A 19,488-nucleotide genomic window follows, 5' to 3' on the forward strand; every position below is an offset into this window, starting at 1 on the left:
TTCAAAACAGGATTATTTTAAAATGCAAAGAAATACATTTCTGTCTTCTAGTTATGGTTTAATTTTTTATCCTTTAAAACTTTGATACATATATTATTGAGGTGTGGGGGGCTTATTTTCCTGTGAAAGTGGCTGTCATTTGTGTTAGTACTGCTTATTAAATAATCTGTATTTTTTATGTATTGATTTGAAATGGCCGGTCAATTATATACTAAAGTGTTCATATGTATTTGGTCTATTTCTTCTGTGTTTATTTGGCTGTTCTTGGGCAAGTTTTAAAAATTCTTGTTTCCTAATAAGTGAAGCTTTTTCAGTAGTTCCCTCAGACAAATTTTTGGGTAGTATTTGACATTCTTGTCTCATCATTTGCATTTCATGTTTGGTTTGTGAAATGATGTTTTTTTAGTATTATGCCTTTCCTGGGAATAGGCAAGAATAAATATGACATTTTATCATTTTAGTATTCTTATTGTTGAATGACATAAAGTGATTAACAGGCTGATAAAGTAACTCTTAGGTGCAACTTTTTAACACTCTAGTCAGGCTTTCCCAAGGGATGACAGGTTTTGAAGTAGGTTTTCTGTTTGCTGGTAAATTGCATTGATACCAGACATTAGAACTACTTTTTGGTAGTGGGATTGCACCTGTTACGTGAGGTTAGGCAGGAGTTGGACCATGGGAAGAAGTTATAGGGAGATAAGATTTTGGATCAAAACCAAGAAAAATGTTCTAACAGCTTTCTAAGGCTATAAAAGGGGCTTATGGGAAGTGCTCATCCCAGGTTTTCAAACAGAGACTCACAGACCATTCAGTTGGGTTCAATCTTTGAATGGCTAATTGGATTGGATGGCCCTCTCTAACCCAAAAGTCTAGTGAAAAGGTAAAGAGGTAGGGTGCCTGAGTGGCTCAGTTGGTTAAGCAACTGCCTTCAGCTCAGGTCATGATCTTGGAACACATTGGGTTCCCAGCTTCACAGGGAATCTGCTTCTCCCTCTGCCCTTCTCCTCTCTCATGCTCTCTCTCAGTGACTCTCTCTCAAATAAATAAAATCTTTAAAAAAAAAAAAAGGTAAAGGTAGGTCAAGATTATAGATGTTAAGGGAAGGAAGTCTTCTGTATATGGTATAGCTATTTTACAATTATATTACTGATGTGAATTTTATGTCCTAATGTTCATTTTTGAACAGTTTTGATGATTTATGTTCATGTCTTTGGAAACTATGTATTGATTTGAAATACTGAGTATTTAGGGGTGCCTGGGTGGCTCAGGTGGTTGAATGTCTGATTCTCAATCTCAGCTCAAGTTTTGATCTTGAGGTTGTGAGTTCAAGCCCTGCATTGAGTTCCATGCTAGGCATGGAGCCTATTTGAAATACTGTGTGTTTAAAGTGTGCTTTTGGTATTAAAGTTTTTGATTTGTTTAATTATCAAAAGTTAGATTTCTTTACAGAATAAACTTTTAACCAGATTACCACCTATGGAGGTGTTATGCAATGTTGTTTCCTGAGAAAATGGACTAGTTTGGGCTTGATGGTTAAACAGAAGTCTGAAAGATACTGGTTTAACGTTCAGCACCCACCAGCTATGCAGATCCTTTTTAATTTCTTGAAGAAGCTGTTCAGACTAATTTATCTATTCTTGTATTAAAAATAAGCTTGGCTAAAAGAAAATATAGAAGCTTCATCATGTATTGCGACGTAATATCAAATGGAGAAATTAAATTTTATTACTCATCTCTGGCATTAGTTGAATTTGTTTCAGATTGGCGTAGCAGTACCTTAGAATAAGTATTGCTTCAAATAAGTTAAGAGGTGTGTTAATAAGGTATGAGTCACAGAAATAACTGTGTGTTGCAGTTTAAAAGGAGAAATTACACCACAGCTTTGAGATTTCAGTGTAGCCTATAAAGTTAATTTTAGAAAAGCTGTTGTAAATGGAATTCCCATGTCAGGCAATTCAGTGTTTCATTTACTAGATTATATTTTAGTTACTTTGAAATCTTTTCTTCTTATTTTAAAAGATGAATTTATAGTTTTATTGTGGATTCCGGGGCCATTATGCTTTTGGTGTAGCAACTGACTAGAGAATGGAAATTTAGATGAGTTTTAATATTTTGATGGCCATTTCAGGAAGTGGCTAATGGCTTCGGTTTTTCTCATTGGTGTCTTTTTCTTATCGATGTGTAGAATCAAGTGCCTTTTTTTTTTTTAAGGATTTATTTATTTATTTATTTGACACAGAGAGAGAAATCACAAGTAGGCAGAGAAGCAGGCAGAGAGAGAGAGGGAACAGGCTCCTTGCTGAGCAGCGAGCCCGATGTGGGGCTTGATCTCAAGACCCTGAGGTCATGACCTGAGCCAAAGGCAGAGGCTTAACCCACTGAGCCACCCAGGCACCCCTAGAATCAAATTTTTAAAAATTCTTACTGCAGGTATAATACAGTTGTGAAATTTTAACCATACACAACTGTACAAAGTAAGGTGAGTCTTTTATTTCTTATGTTTTCTTTAGTACTTTATGCATTTTCTTAATGTTTAAAATTTTAATCTGGTGTCTTCCTTTGATGTAAATGATCCAGCCTTTATTGACTTGGAATAATATACAGTAAACTAAATATTTATCTATTTGGTTCCATCTTAGATTTGGGTTCTGTTACTGTCCTTTTATCTGTACACACTGCAATAGACTGCTGCCTCCCTTTGTTAGATTGTTTCCTATGTCATAGAATTCTGTTAATGTGTACATGGAAAGTAAGCAGTCTAGGATTTTCAGAGAAGGGGGACTAGCTGTAGGAATGGTACTTGAGCTGTAAGAGTAGAAGCACATGGAGGTTTGGGTTTGGTTTTTATGCTCTGATTTATTGGTACTATATGCTTAACTTCCTCAGCAAGAGCACGAACTCATTTAAAGTCAGCAGATCAGTTTGTGCAACACTGCTAAAGCATCCTGCATTCTCCATTCACATTTTTAGATTTAACTGGACAGTCAAATAATTTACAAAGAATAAAAAATTAACAATAATCACAGTGTTTTCAATGGGACCTGCAATACCATCATTTTTATCCTTACTCTGGACTAATAACTGTTCCCCATTTCATTAAGAAAATGGCAGCATTGCGGAGAGTGTTTCCACAAACTTCTATACCATATCTATCCCCTTGCCTTTGTTGGTGGCTATGGACTCTTCCTGTTTTTGGACAAGTTTATGCTTCCATCTAAGACCACTCTCTCTGCTTGTACACCAAACCCTATTCTTGCCCTTTGAAAACATTGCCCTTCATTCTCCTGCAAGACCAGTCTTCGCTTTCTACTGGATCATCTTTGTCAGCATATTAATGTGCTGTAATTTCTTTCTTCTATTTTTAAAAATCAAACTCTCAAGCTCATATTTCCTTCTAGCTTCCATTTCATTTCTATAATCTCTTCATAGAAATTCTTCCGAAGAGTTGTGTCTACACTTGCTGGCATCCTTCTCACTTTTGAATTCATTTCAGTTAGGTTTTCATCACAACTACTGCTTTAGCCAAAATCACCCCTGATGTCTGTGTTCCTAAATCCAACAGTCACTTTCTAGTTTTCATTGTACTTTATTACCAATGCCATTTGGTAAATTTGATCCATCTCTCCTTCTTCATACACCATTCATTTAGCCACCAGGGTAGCATGCTCTTGAATTTTGTTAATTGACTTTAGGTATAATTCATGTGCTGAATACTCCTAAATTTGTATCTTCAGCTTGCATGCCCACCTGTCACCCACTCTTTTGTTTAGCTGTCTCCTAGACATCTCCACCTGTTTGAAACTTATCTCCTGATCTTCAACCCCAATCATGTCCTTTCCACATTTCCATCATCTCAGTAAAGGGCAGTTCTGTTGTTTTTGGTGTTATCTAAAATCTTTGGAGTTGACTTTTTTTGGGGGGGGGGGCTGATTCTCTCACACCCCACAGTTTCGTTCACAGCAAATGATCTTGTCTCTACCTTCAAATGTATATAATTTGACAACTTCTTATTAATAGCCCCCATGCCACCAACTTGTCTAGCGAGATGAAGAGTGTGTTAATCTCCTCCATCATTTTCACTATGTTCTAAGAGTTCCCTTGTCCCTGTTTGTTGTTCCACCTAAGTGTCCCTGTTTGCATTGACTTAATTTACTCTCATCAGATCTCTTTGGCCTAGTGAAATAGTAATTTTATTTTTTTAAAAGATTTTATTTGTTTCTTTGACAAAGAGAGATCACAAGTAGGCAGAGAGGCAGGCAGAGGGAGAAGGAAAAGCAGGCTCCCTGATGAGCAGAGAGCCTGATGCGGGCTCGATCCCAGGACCCTGAGATCATGACCTGAGCCGAACGAAGGCAGAGTCTTAACCCACTGAGCCACCCAGGTGCCCTGAAATAGTGATTTTAATTGGCTTCCTTGTATCTATGTTTTATGTATCCATTGGATTTAAAATTTTATATTTTTATTTGTAAATGTTCTGATTGATTCATATCTACCCAGTTAACTTTTGGTAGTTTCAGTTCTTTGCTTATTTTCCCAATTCCCTCTTATTTGTGTATATTATAATCTATTGGTTCCAGTATCTTAAATGTTTAGGGATCTAATTCCTTACTTTGTTTTTGTTGCCTTTTGCTTATGGTGGTTTATCTTGTGTTCTGTCATTTTGGATTGTGAACTCTTATTTGGATGACAGTCTTTGGGTATCTTGAGCCTAGCTTGAGAGAACATTCCACCAGAGAGGGTGTGTGCATTTATTTCTGGCCACAGGCACTGTGGGCACCACCATCTTGGGACCACTTAAATTTTTTGGCTTCGTAGTCCAAGATATGTGGGTTTTTTGGCCCTTAAGAGCTTTGTCAGAAAAGACCCCTGGAGCCAGGGCAGAAGGGGACCAAAAGTCAAGACTCTGTTTCATTTTAGTGCTTTATTATACTGCTATTCATATGTCTTAATTTATTTTCGCTTAGGATATATTTGGACTGTAACGTGCAGACTGTATTTGAAGGTTAGCAACAACACAATGCCTACTCTTAAATTTTAGCAAGAAGAGTTTGGAAAAATTATAGATACTTCTATTGTGGAATGCAAATCTGATTAAATACTTTTCCACCAATAATAGACTTTTTATCACTGTACTTTCCATAAACCATTTTTCATAAAAAAATTAACTTGTTCATTTAAAAAATGTAAGATGTGGGGTGCCTGGGTGGCTCAGTAGGTTAAGCTGCTGCCTTTGGCTCGGGTCATGATCTCAGGGTCCTGGGATCAAGTCCCGCATCGGGCTCTCTGCTCGGCAGGGAGTCTGCTTCCCTCTCTCTCCCTGTCTTCCTCTCTGCCTACTTGTGATCTCTGTCTGTTAAGTGAATAGATAAAATCTTTAAAAGAAAAAAAGTAAGATGTTACTGTGGATTTAAAGGAAGGGAGACATGGTATGAGTAGTGGCATGTTTGGAATATAGATGATTTAGATTCAGTGCAACCAGGTTACAGATCTCTTTTTTTTTTTACTTATGAACAGCATTTTTATAAAGAATCTGTAATAAGAGCTTTTAGTTTAGGCTTCACAGCTACTTACAGAATTGTAGCTATGTTGTATACTGAATAAAGCTCCTATAAGCTACTCTAGGTGTCTGTATATATTTTAAAGGTGTGTTCATTTAGTTGTCCAGACAGTATTGATTTATATAGGAACTTTAATGAAATTTAATATTCCTAGGTTGAGAACTATCTTTCCCTCAATTGATAGCTTTTTTACAAATGTGCCTGCTTACTACTATGTTTGGTGTATATCACTGGAAAAAAATTGACTTTGAATTTGTTTGGATTTTAGTCTAAATTTTGTTATTGTTTTCCCAGTAATTCTTTGAGTCATCCCAGTTAACGCAATTTTAGCAACTTACGAGCAGAATTTATAAAATTAGTTTTGTTTTTTTTTTTGGATACCCTTTGTTTTAAATCCTTTTAAAGAAAATGATGGCAGAAACAAGAGTAACTGAAATGCTATGGTGGTAAGAAAGTAGAATTTAAAATCTTATGTTTACTTGAAATTCAGTAGTATACTGATCAAATTCTTTTTGTTTTCCCTCCTTGTAACATGTAACCAATTCCTTTTTATTTTTGCTTACTTAAACCTTTAAGAGTGTAATGTGCATTCAAGATGGTTATTTAAATTTCTGTTTTAATGTAGAAGGATTTAAAACTTGAACAGTTATGCAGGGGTTAGAGGCAGTCGAAAAATCCACATTTAACTTGACTGCTCCACAACTTAACTACTAATAACCTATTGTTGACTGGGAGTCTTCCTAATGACAGTTAACATGTTTTGTGTAATCTACGATTATATACTGTATTCTTACAGTTAAAGTAAGCTAAAGAAAATAAAATATTATTAAGATAATCATAAGGAAGAGAAAATACATTTATAGCACTCTATTATATTTATCAATAATGAAAGTTTATGTATTGAAAAAAAGTTGCTCACAACCTGTGTAGTTCAAACCTGTGGTGTTCGAGGGTCATCTGTACATTAAATATATTTGTAATCTCTAAAAAATGATTCTCATTTTTCAGTATAATATCTGGTTATATCTATATGTATATAATTGTGCTCAACATAGTTTTTAGCTTTTTTGTTAGTGTAATATATTTTGCTGCATTACACTGTCTTAATTATTTTAAAATGGTGTGATTTTTAAAGATTTATTTTAGAGATAGTGAGGGCAGGAACACTAGGGGAAGGGGCAGAGAGAGAGGGAGAGTCTCAAGCTGATGCTTCGCTGAGCTCTGAGCCAGGCTTGATCTCACCACCCTGAGATCATGACCTGAACAAAAATAAGAGTCGATGTTCAAGGGACTATGCCACCCAGGCAACCAAATGGTGTGATGTTTAAATGTGTGATGTTTCTGTAGATGTCCCACAGTTAGATAATTTTGTTGCTTTACCATTATAGACAGTGAATCTGTTATTATATAGTTTTATCCTTTTTTTTTTAAAGATTTTATTTATTTATTTGACAGAGAGATCACAAGCAGACAGAGAGGCAGAGCAGAGAGAGAGGGGAAGCAGGCTCCCTGCCCAGCAGAGAGCCCGATGTGGGACTCGATCCCAGGACCCCTGAGATCATGACCTGAGCCGAAGGCAGCGGCTTAACCCAGGCACCCTAGTTTTATCCTTTTTGATTAAGTGATTTGGTTGAAATTATAATAATTGTTCCTCGATTTTATTTTTTTATCATTTAAAATGTTAGGTTTTTCATTATTCATATAAAAAGAATGTTAAGTCTTCTGAAAAGTTTACAAGATTTAACTGAGTAACGGAGTTCAATTTTTATATGAACAAATAAGTTATAAGGACCAGTAAATGGAATCTTAAAATTATTTGATTACCATTCATAATATATACTCTGATGAAACAGAATTTTATATATTGTTTCTCTATCTGATGACTTTAAAAAAAATTCTAAAATTCTAAGTCCTTTATTGGTAGGGCAGGGATGAAAACTCTCATCTCTTAGAGCAGGATTTTAAGCGTGGGGTTCCTGTATACTCTTTAGGGAGGCCAGAAACCTTTTGTACACCTTAGCATGTTAGACTTTTTTTAAGATTTTATTTATTTTTCAGAGAGAGAGAGAGCGGTAGAGAGAGCGGTAGAGAGAGCAAGAGCAAGCACAAGCAGGGGGAGCAGTAGGCAGAGGGAGAAGCAGGCTCCTCATCGGGCAAGGAGCTTGATGTGGGACTTGATCCCAGGACTATAGGACTATGACCTGAGCCGAAGGCAGATGCTTAAGGACTGACCAGGCATCTCTGCTTTTTGAGGAAGCGGACTGGTCTTTGTTCAGTTTTTTTTGGGAGGATTTTAGTCTAAATAAAATATTAAGGCCACTGGTATGGAATATGGTTTGAGAAGAGTTTGAGCTACATTTCTTTTTTTTTTTTTTATTTGTTTATTTACAGCATAACAGTGTTCATTGTTTTGGCATCACACCCAGTGCTCCATGCAGTACGTGCCCTCCCTGTTACCCACCACCTGGTTCCTCAACCTCCCACCCACCCGCCCCTTCAAAACCCTCTGGTTGTTTTTCAGAGTCCATAGTCTCTCATGGTTCATCTCCCCTTCCAGTTTCCCTCAACTCCCTCTCCTCTCCATCTCCCCATGTCCTCCATGTTATTTGTTATGCTCCACAAATAAGTGAGACCATATGATACTTGACTCTCTCTGCTTGACTTATTTCGCTCAGCATAATCTCTTCCAGTCCCGTCCATGTTGCTACAAAAGTTGGGTATTCATCCTTTCTGATGGAGGCATAATACTCCATTGTGTATATGGACCACATCTTCCTTATCCATTCATCCGTTGAAGGGCATCTTGGTTCTTTCCACAGTTTGGCGACCGTAGCCATTGCTGCAATAAACATTGGGGTACAGATGGCCCTTCTTTTCACTGCATCTGTATCTTTGGGGTAAATACCCAGCAGTGCAATTGCAGGGTCATAGAGAAGCTCTATTTTTAATTTCTTAAGGAATCTCCACACTGTTCTCCAAAGTGGCTGCACCAACTTGCATTCCCACCAACAGTGTAAGAGGGTTCCCCTTTCTCCGCATCCTCTCCAACACACGTTGTTTCCTGTCTTGCTAATTTTGGCCATTCTAACTGGTGTCAGGTGGTATCTCAATGTGGTTTTAATTTGAATCTCCCTGATGGCTAGTGATGATGAACAATTTTTCATGTGTCTGATATGAGCTACATTTCTTATGATCCAATGGATATCTCATTCCTGTCTACCATTGGCTGTTAATTACATTCAGGTTAGAATCTGCTGAGGCTTAAGGAATGATTAGGTTCTAAGCTCATTAATATTACAGAGGGAATAGTGAGGAGAAATGATTGATGCTGGTGAATTTTGCTGTCATCTCAAAACCTGAGTTGGCATTTGTCTCCGTGTTTTATGAATTCAACAAACATTACATTGAGTTGCATATTGTGGACTGAGAAAATTTTAGCAACTTGATTCCTGTCACCCTGAGCTAAATTAACTTTGTCTCAACTTCTCCTGCCCCTTCCTTTTATTTTTCCATTGTCTTCCCCTGCCCCCACCTTTATTCTTGTTTGTATTTCTCTGGATTTCATTCCCAGTCGCTTTTTGCCTCTTTTCTCTCCTTAAATTACTTTTTTTTTTTTTTAAAAGATTTATTTATTTGAGAGCATGTGTGTGCTTGCACTTGAGGGGGGATAGTGAGGGAGAGAATCTCATGCAAGTTCCTGCTGAGCACAGAGCCCTGTGCTGCTTGATCTCATGATTGACTGAGCCTAATCCAAGAGTCAAATGCTCAGCTAGCTGAGTCACCCAGGTGCCCCTCTCCTTATATTACTCTTCTACCTGTGTATGTAATGTGAAGTTTCTTTTTTTGATTTTTATTTGTTTATTATTGATGTTGTAGTACTTATTTGCCAGTTTTAAAATAGGGAAAGAATTAAACATTTTTATGAATTTCTTTTAAACAAAAAAGTATAAAATGTTAAGGCAGGTGAGACTACAGTCATGATTCTGGCACAACTCTTTAAAAAAATCATCTTTATATATCCTGTTGTTCATGAAATGTCTTGATTGTACAAGTAAAATTATGGTTTTGACACTTTAGCTTTATTGAATTGAATTTGACAAAACTTATTTTTAAGTACTTACAGTTTTTGTAAAGGTTTTATTTATTTGACAGAGACGTTTTGAGAGAGGGAATACAAGCAAGGGTTGTGGGAGAGAGAGAAGCAGGCTTCCCGCTAAGCAGGGAGCCCCAAGTGGGACTCAATCCCAGAATCCTGGGATTATGACCTGAGCCAAAGGCAAATGCTTAACAACTGAGCTACCCAGCCTCCAAGTATTTACAGTTTTAGTAGCAATGTTTTATTGAGTTGATATTTGCTACAATTGAACCCATTCTGATGTTGGATATATATTTTTTTATATTTTATTTATTTATTTGACAGAGAGAGGTCACAAGTAGGCAGAGAGGCAGGCAGAGAGAGAGAGGGAGAAACAGGCTCCCCACTGAGCAGAGAGCCCGATGCGGGGCTCGATCCCAGGACCCTGAGATCACGACCTGAGCCGAAGGCAGAGGCTTAAACCACTGAGCCACCCAGGCGCCCCTGATGTTGGATATTTTATGTTTCTCTCAGTTTTTCGTATTATGTGTAATTCTTGCTGTGAACATCTTTATCTGTGATTTTCCTTACAAATGTCTTGGATTAAGTGTCAGGATTATTGGATTAAAGAAGCTCAAGCATTTTTTGACTTTAAATTTGTCTCGGTGTTCTTGTTAGGCTCTTGTAGATGTGGAAAGCAAGTTCAAGAGAAGGTGAATTGAAAATGGGTAAAGGGAATCTCCTGAAAATCCAAAGATGGGAATCATGATTCTTCCAGGCTTATATGGGACCTGGAAAAGGAAATGAGAAAATCATCAGAACATTTGAGGAATGTGTGTTTCAGAGTTCTTGTGGTCTTATGGCTTCTCTTTTCTCTGAACATTTGCTTCTTACTCTGCTTGCTTTCCTAAGACCTGGGCTGCTCATGGCTGCCATTTGCTGTTCATCCAAGATCTGACTTTGACCTGACCCTTTTTTCAGTGTCTACGGCTGCTGCTAAGTGCCTTTGTGTCTTTTCTTCCCCAGGTTAAAAATCTGGGTATTGACTTGTTGTTTTGTCATTTTTCTCCCCCCAAATCCCCAGCTAAATTGGACAGGCTATGGGTAGCGAATGGATGGTAATGTTAAAACAAACAAACAAACCAAAAATAGAACATGGTCTCTGCCTCTTGAAAGCATTTCTGGTTGACCAGTAACACTTACAGACACAGTAAAATATGTCTAATCAATTAAAAATCTGGAGAGTTCATGAATTATCAGGGAAGAACAATTCTGTTTAGTTTCTTTTAGTATTTTGTTAGTGTGTGATTCCTGTTCCACTTCAACTTGTTAAAACCTTGTCTAAGTAAGTCTAGGGTTGTGTTAATACCATTAAAAATTGCTTATGGAAGTATGAAGTATTAACAAATGCTATTTGATTAGATTTTATTTTAGATTTATTTATTTGACAGAACATGCAAACAGGGGAAGCAGCAGGCAGAGGGAAAAGCAGGGTCCCCACTGAGCAAGGGGCCCGATTTGGAACTTAATCCCAGGACTGTGAGATCATGACCTGGGCCAAAGGCAGGCTCAGGCTTAACCAGCTGAGCCACCCAGGTGTCTCTGCAAATGCCGTGTTAATCATAAAGATCAAGAGTGTGCCTAATAAACAGCTTTGTTTTCAGGTTCCAACTTGAAAAAGTATACCCCACATTTTAAAATGAGATATAAGCAAGTTGAAAGACTTAAATAATTTGCTTAAGTTTATTGTTATCAATAAAAGATTTCTGGGGCGCCTGGGTGGCTCAGTGGTTTAGGCCACTGCCTTCGGCTCAGGTCATGATCTCGGGGTCCTGGGATCGAGTCCCGCATCGGGCTCTCTGCTCGGCAGGGAGCCTGCTTCCCTCTCACTCTCTCTGCTTGCCTCTCTGCCTACTTGTGATCTCTCTCTGTCAAATAAATAAATAAAATCTTTAAAAAAAAAAAAAAGATTTCTAGGTCTATCTTGGCAGTTAATAGAGACCACTGTGAATAGCTTTATTTTGTCTTGGAAAATTCAAGTCCTATTAAAATGGTTCTGGTGAAGTCTTAAAATCATTAAACTCAGATTTATTCAGTTTTAAAGCTGATTTTTCAAAGTCTAAAATAATTCTCAGAATGATTCCTCTGTTCAGGTAGAATTTTGTTTCTTTAACCATTACCTGTTTTTGAGACTTCAATGGATAATTTAAAAACTTAAAATTCTCAGATTCATTTATACATTAAAAACATAAAAGTTGAATTTAACCAGCTTTATCTTAAGCATGTCCTCAGGCTTAATTTTATCTGCATTCAATACCTTGCCTTTTTTCACAATAAATTTGATAGGAGTTACAGGATTACAAACCATATTTATGTGGCTTATATATATTTATAGGAATAAGGATATCTAGAGTCTAAACATCAGAATCAGTCTTACTTTGGGGTTTAATTTTAGCTGTAACCACCCTTCAGATGAGGGATTATAGTGCCTATATTCAAGGCAGATCTAGATAACCACAGCAGTACCTTTATTTTTGGTAACTATTGGGTTAATCTAAAAGTAGGACTTACTCTATTGATTAGGCAAGGCCTCTTTTATCTTTTAGCATTTGGGAAAGATTATGATGGCCAGCTTTGTTTTTGCAGTATGTACTTTGTTTGCAGTAAGGAATACCATGAAAAAAAAAAATGAGAAAACCGGGGTGCCTGGGTGGCTAAGTGGGTTAAAGCCTCTGTCTTCAGCTCAGGTCATGATCCCAGGGTCCTGGGATCGAGCCCCACATTGGGCTCTCTGCTCAGCAGGAAGCCTGCTTCCCTTCCTCTCTCTCTGCCTAATTGTGATCTCTGTCTGTCAAATAAATAAATAAAATCTTTAAAAAAAACCCGAGAAAACCATCTAATTTATAATTTATTTTAATACCAAATGATATAACCTAATATTTTGATTTTATCTTTATTATTTTTCCATACTTTTGATGTATCCCATTATATCACGAGGCTGTTAGTCCCTGAAATTAAGGTGCTAGGAGTTTGTGAATGGGCTTAAATCTCTAAGTGAAGGAATGAGCTGCCTCTATTTTTTTTTCCCCCACTTAAAAGTATGGTACTATTAATGAATACTCAGTGTTTCAGTAGTAGTTGATGCCTCTATTTCCACATACAGTTGTATTAATTAATGTCTAATAAAAGGAAAAAAGCTAAATACTAATAAAATATCAAAAGTTGATATTTGGAAAGAAAAAAGTAATGGATGTCAAGTAATGGATGTCCCATGAGGATCTTTTCACATGATTTAAAAATAGCAGGATGTGTTACACTCTTCAGTTATTGCCAAACATTTTTCTTTCATAGTGTATTTGAATTGTAGATGGCAAAACAAGAGTGTGATTTAAGTGATTAACCTGTTTAGATTGTATATCAGGTTAGATCTGAAATACTATTTGAAAGAGCAGAAATTTTGCATGTTTAATTTTTACAATACTGACTCAAGGTTGTTTTTTTTCCCCCCACATTTAGGTTTTATAGGATCACATTAACAAAAGCACCATGGAGTTTTATGAGTCAACATATTTTATTGTCCTTATTCCCTCAGTAGTTATTACAGTAATTTTCCTCTTCTTCTGGCTTTTCATGAAAGAAACATTATATGATGAAGTTCTTGCAAAGCAGAAAAGAGAACAAAAGCTTATTCCTACCAAAACAGATAAAAAGAAGGCGGAAAAGAAAAAGAATAAAAAGAAAGAAATTCAGAATGGGAACCTCCATGAATCTGATTCTGAGAGTGTACCCCGGGACTTTAAATTATCTGATGCCTTGGCTGTTGAAGATGAGCAAGTTGTACCTGTTCCACTGAATGTAGTTGAAACGTCAAGTAGTATCAGAGAAAGAAAGAAAAAAGAAAAGAAACAAAAGCCTGTAGTAGAAGAACAGGTCACCAAAGAAAGTGATGTGTCAAAGATTCCAGGCAAAAAAGTAGAACCTGTCCCAGTTACTAAACAGCCCACTCCCCCCTCTGAAGCAACTGCCTCAAAGAAGAAACCAGGACAGAAGAAGTCTAAAAATGGAAGCGGTATTGTAATATATTCAACTATATTTTATATATAATTGTATTTGTTTTAATAACTTTAGAGCCTGAAATTTAGATAGTTTGTTAGGTGTGTACATTATATTAGATACTGAGTTAGAAACCAAGAACATTGTCATTTTACTGTGTGTTTGCTTTCATTAACATTAATTGCTGATAAAATAATTGATCATAAAACAGCAATTAAAACCACTAAGGACCTGTAAATATCAGCAGTTAGAAACTTATATTTATTGCAACCAGTACTTTCTTATCAGTGTGATAGGAATTAAAGATGAAAATAAATAAATAAGAAATAAATTAGATACCATTTTTTGCCTTTGATTTTGCAAAGATTTATCGTACAGCTTTTTTTTTAAACTAGGCATTACACTAGGTACTAGGACTCCAGAGATGAAAATAGTGCATTTTTAAGCTGTAGACATGAACATAAGTAATTATTATAAAATGTCTTTAATTTTTTTTTAATTAAGTAGGCTCATGCCGATCATGAGTCTTAAACTCATGACCCTGAGATCAAGAGTCATAATTGAGCCACCAGGTGCCCCTCTTATAAAATGTTTAGAATAATGATCTTGGTTATGTCTAAACCAATGTAGTAGTTCTAAGGTGGATCACTTAGAGGATGTAATGCCTGAAATTTATCTTAGAGGTTACATAAATACTAGCTAGTTTTTTGGGTGGTAAGGGAGGGGTGGGATAGGGTATTCCAGGTAGAGGGGTTAACAGATGTAATGAAGGGACACCTGGGTGGCTCAGTCGGTTGAGGGTCCGACTCTTGATCTCAGCTCAGGTCTTGATCTTAGGTTGTGAGTTTGATCCCCATCTTGGGCTCCACGCTGGCTGTGGAGCCTACTTAAAAAGCAAGACAAAACAAACATGTAATTGAAAGCACATAAGAAATGGTGTCATGATGTGTGAAACTGCAGACAGTTTATATGAAAGAATTTGTGTTTACCATTAAGTTGTTTGTGTCTTAACAGAGTGTTAAATTAGTTATATTGAATTTTAAATATTTGTTTGCCAGCTATGATCAAGGCATGGTACTTAGAGAAATAAGAGTAAGCACCTCTATTTTAGCAGGGGAAAAGGACTTGTAATAAAAATGTGACTTGCATAAGAGATATACAAAGTATAGAAGAAATGCAAGAAGTCTAAATGACTACTAATGGGGACCATTGGGGAGGAGCTTTATGAGGAGGCAGTGCTTGAGGTCTTCCAGAATGAATCACTTCATCCAAGCGCCTAGTGGATCTCATTCCATACTGGAAGAATGTCATGTAGAAAGGCATAAAGAAGAATAGGGAGTATTGTTGAACCATGAAATGTGAGGTTGGGAGTGGAAGGACACAAAGATGAAAAGATATTCAGGGGATAGACCATGATGGTTTTCTGTATAGTGTTAAGGAGATGGGATGCTGTAGGTTGGCTGTTGTTGAAGATTTTCAAGCTGGTTATTTTACAGTCACATTTATATTTTAGAACTGTATCTTTGTCAGTGCTTGAGGAGGACAAGTTTTATGGGGCAATGTTTGATGTAGATAGACTAGTTAAGAGGTTATTTTCTGAAGTTAAATTGGAGGATTGAACTATTGTGATGAGAAGAAATGGGAAGTAGATGAAAAGGGTGCCTGGCTGGCTCAGTTGGTAGTGATTTCAACTCCTGAGTCCAAGCCCCACCTTGGTCATGGAATCTGCTTTGGAAAAAAAAAAGAAAAGAAAAGAAAGTGGATTAGGGAGGTCTACAAAGTTAAAAAAAAAAAAAAGATGATATGACTAATTGTATTAGATAAGGTATGATGATTAGGAGAAGGCAGGATCAAAGCTAATTACCCAGTTCTAAGTTTCTCAGGGGTCACATACTAAAATCATTGAGCTAAATCTGGCCTTGCTTTCTGTTTTTTTTATGGCCCATGAGCCAAGAATAGTTTTTACATTTTAAATGATTTGAAAAAAATTCAAGGAAGAATAATACTTTGCTAAATGTGGAAATTATATGAAATTCAAACCTCTTTGTGCATAAATAGAGTTTTTTTGAATGCAGCCATGTTCATTCATTAACATATCTATGACTGGCTTTCATACTACAACAATAGATGAATAGTTTTGATAGAGTCTCTGTGGTCTGTAGAACCTAACCTATGTAATGTTTGGCCCTATACAGAAAAAGTTTGCCAACCCCTGATTGGTAGATGGTTGGTAGCACTAAGACTGGGAAGGAATACTGGAGAGAGAGGGGATGTATATGGAGAGGAGAATGCCTTCAGGTTGTTTCAGGTTCCTATGAGGGGCCGCTTACCTAGGGAACAATTTAGGATGCAATAGGACATTTAAGCGCAGAGGCATAAAGCTAGAATATAAATTCAGAAGCCTTAAGCATGACAGTAGTCCTCGAAGTTACGGCTGTAGATAAGAGCATCCAAGGAAATTATTTAAATTAAGGACTCTATCCTGAAGAACACCCCCTATGAGGTCTTCTGTAGGAACAGTTCACAAAAGGGTCTGAAAAGGAATATTTCAAATGTAAGAATTATAGGAGCTGATAGAGAATTTAAAATTTATTTTATTGTGGTAAAATAATAACATACAGTTTACGGTTTTAACCATTTTTAAGTGTATCGTTCTTTGGCATTAAGTACATTTACATTCTTGTGCAACCATCGCTACCATCTATCTCAAGAACTTTTTCATCTTTCCCAACAGAAGCTCTGTACCCATTAGCTAGTAATTCCCCTTTCCCCTCTCCCTCAGACCCTGGCAGCAGCCATTCTACTTTCTGTTTCTGTGAATTTGACTATACTACGTACTTCATATCAATGAAATCATACATTATTTGTCCTTTTGTGACTGTCTTATTTCACTTATGGGGGGGGAGAGAATTTTAGGAGGTAGAAAGCAGTAGTGTAGAATGCAAAATAGAAGTCAAAGAAGAATTAAAGGATATTGGTAGAGTATAGCATTTGGGACACTAGGTGGCTATGTAAACTCCTTCATGGATATAATGAAGGAGATAAAAATCAGGTCTCAGTCGAGAAATGATTGGTAGAAAGGAAGTACAGATCATTCTTTTGTCAATATGGAAATGGGTGTGGGAAGCTAGGAATTATAGTGGTGGGAAGGGTTTTATTTTTTTAAGATGGTAGAGATTTGAGCATGCCCATTGGCTGAGTAGATTAAGAGTGGCTCAGAAGTGGGAGGTAAAAGAAGGAGCAAGTACTTAGAAATCTTGATAAAGTTAAAAACAGGTGTAACCGTAAGAAAACGAGAATGATGTTTACAGTAGAGAGTTTAAAAATTTGAAGGTAAAGCATTTAGGGAATTATTCATTAGTAATTGCATTTTCTGTGTTTGCTAATTATTCATTAGTAATTGAATCTTCTGCATTGTTTGCTGTGATGACTTTTCATTTATTTTCAACAAAGATGATCAGGATAAAAAGGTGGAAACTCTTCTGGCACCTTCAAAAAAGCAAGAATCATTACCCCTCCATCAAGAGACTAAACAAGAAAGTGGATCAGGAAAGAAGAAAGTTTCTTCAAAGAAGCAAAAGGCAGAAAATGGTGAAATGTGTAGATACGTATTTTATAAATACTAATCCTAGAGAAGTACACTAGGACAAGAACCCTAGAGACCTTGCATGCTCTTTAATTCCCAGCTTAATGTGTACTATAACAATTGTTTATACGAATAGCCTTGGGGTTTTGTAGTGCTTTGACAGATGGCCAAGTTTGTGATGAGAAAGTTAATCTGAAATTTAAAAAAGACAAAGCATTTATTAAATATTCTCATTCTTAATAATTTCTTGGAAATAATGTAAATAGCATACAAATTATAGAAGAACAGTATTCCTGAAACATTTACTTTTAAATATCACTTAAAGATTTTGCTGGGGGACATTGACTAGATCTGTCATTATCCTATAGTCCCAATTATTTCCTAAACATAGCTTGCATGTATATTAGGAAGCATCCAAGTAAGAGTGATGGAGCATTTTTTATGGGTTCAGAATTGTCTAGAGAAGGCAGTTAAGAGATGAATGTAGATTAAATTTTGATATTCAAATAATACTGGGCTATGATATCAACTATTGCTAGAAGATAGTATAATTGGGAAGGGAAAACATGAAATTCTATTATTTGTATTAAAATTATAATGTATCAAGCAACCAGATAGAAAATATACTACCCTCAATAGAAAAATACTACTCTCAAATATTTGATATTTAATATTTATTAAAGTTTTAAATAAAAAACTATATGTGCTCCCAATTTTTTTTTAAAAAGGAAGTAGAGATTTCCATATGTGTGTGGAAGTTTATATCTCTGGTCACCAGACATCAGACTTTAATGTTAAAACTCTTAAAGTTCTTCCCATTAAAATCGGGAACAAAGTGTAAGGAGGGTTCCTACCTCCACTTTTAATGTTGTTTTGCAAATTTTAACCAGTTTAGTAAGATGTGCCATGGGAATTATAGGCATAGCTTTTAGAGATGAGATGATATCTGCAAGGAGCAGTGACTGATTCTTGTACCTAGAAAGTGACTCAATTAAAAACTAGCAATTGCAGTAAGAATTTAGTAAAGTACCAACATAAATACAGATTAATGGTTTTCCTTGGGCACTCATTAGATGTGGATGGATTTTTGGCTAAAACAGGAAGAAAATGAGAACTAACTAAAATGTAAAGGATGTAAAAGAAGAAATCCTAAGATACAATTAAAAAGATATGCTAACTCACTTTTAGATAACTTAAATCATTTACTGTAAAAAAATATTGAACTGGTACTGCTTTAATTAGACTGTTTTGACTTGTTAAATGATAAAAGGGGAATTTAAACCCAAGTTGGTGTTAGATATTTGAAAATAACTGCATTTATCATTATGCTTAAATGTGTGTGCATGTCATTAATTACTGTTACATAAAGCCCTGAATAATTGTAATTTTGTTGAATTTAAATTGCAGTCTTGGTAGATGAACCCCTTATTCATGCAACTACTTATATTCCTTTGATGGATAATGCTGATTCAAACCCTGTGCTTGATAAGAGAGAGGTTATTGATCTAATTAAACCTGACCAAGTAGAAGGAATCCAGAAAACGGGGGCTAAAAAATTGAAGACTGAAACCGACAAAGGTAACACATGGTGTGCAATAGTTTCTTGTATTGAAGAAACACATTTTTGAGTTCTGGTGGAGTCGAAGAAATTTTCTCATAGAAATAATGAATTGTAAAAGAAAATAGAATCTTTGTACTAAAAGGTTTATTGGTGGTTTCTAGTCTAGTCTGCTAAGTTTTGTAGAGCTGGACTCTTGAATTTGACTTACCTAAGATCTCACAGTTGTTTTGCTTTGTTTATTGTCTCTTGTGAGGTTTCTATGTTAATTCACAACCATCTTTTACTACTACGTTCGTAATAGACTTTTTTTTTTTTTTTAAGAGCAGTGATAGCTTCACAGCATAATTGAGTGAAAAGTACAGAGAATTCCGATATACGCGTTGTCCTCACACATGCAAACATCTGATTTTTTAAACTTACCATGTTACTGAACTATTAAAACTCTGGGCTTCTTTGGGTCTAATGGGTTGCAGTTGCTTTTTAAAAAGAGGAAGTTTGTACTAGATATTAAGAGCTCCCTGGGGAAATTGGGTGAATCAGGGGATGCTTGATGCATGGATTTTTTAAATGTCAAGATTGTTTGTATATATATAATATTTATAAAATTAGATTTTCTTTTTATAATTATCTTTGTGCTTATTTTCTCCTGTAAAAT

General features: G+C 36.0%; 1 protein-coding gene across 9 annotated transcripts in view; it reads left to right on the forward strand.

The window, feature by feature from the left end:
* The window catches only part of KTN1 (kinectin 1), a 110,462-nt gene that overhangs the window by 23,747 nt on the left and 67,227 nt on the right, over nt 1-19,488 (forward strand). For all 9 annotated transcript variants that reach the window (XM_046008057.1, XM_046008060.1, XM_046008065.1 and 6 more), the window contains exons 2-4: nt 13,150-13,702; nt 17,140-17,277; nt 18,680-18,850. In XM_046008057.1, the coding sequence (XP_045864013.1) occupies nt 13,180-13,702; nt 17,140-17,277; nt 18,680-18,850 (832 nt within the window). In that variant the 5' untranslated portion in view covers nt 13,150-13,179. The remainder of the gene's footprint in view (nt 1-13,149; nt 13,703-17,139; nt 17,278-18,679; nt 18,851-19,488) is intronic.

The sequence above is a fragment of the Meles meles genome, chromosome 6, assembly GCF_922984935.1.
Source record: "Meles meles chromosome 6, mMelMel3.1 paternal haplotype, whole genome shotgun sequence".
NCBI classification, from domain to species: Eukaryota; Metazoa; Chordata; class Mammalia; order Carnivora; family Mustelidae; genus Meles; species Meles meles.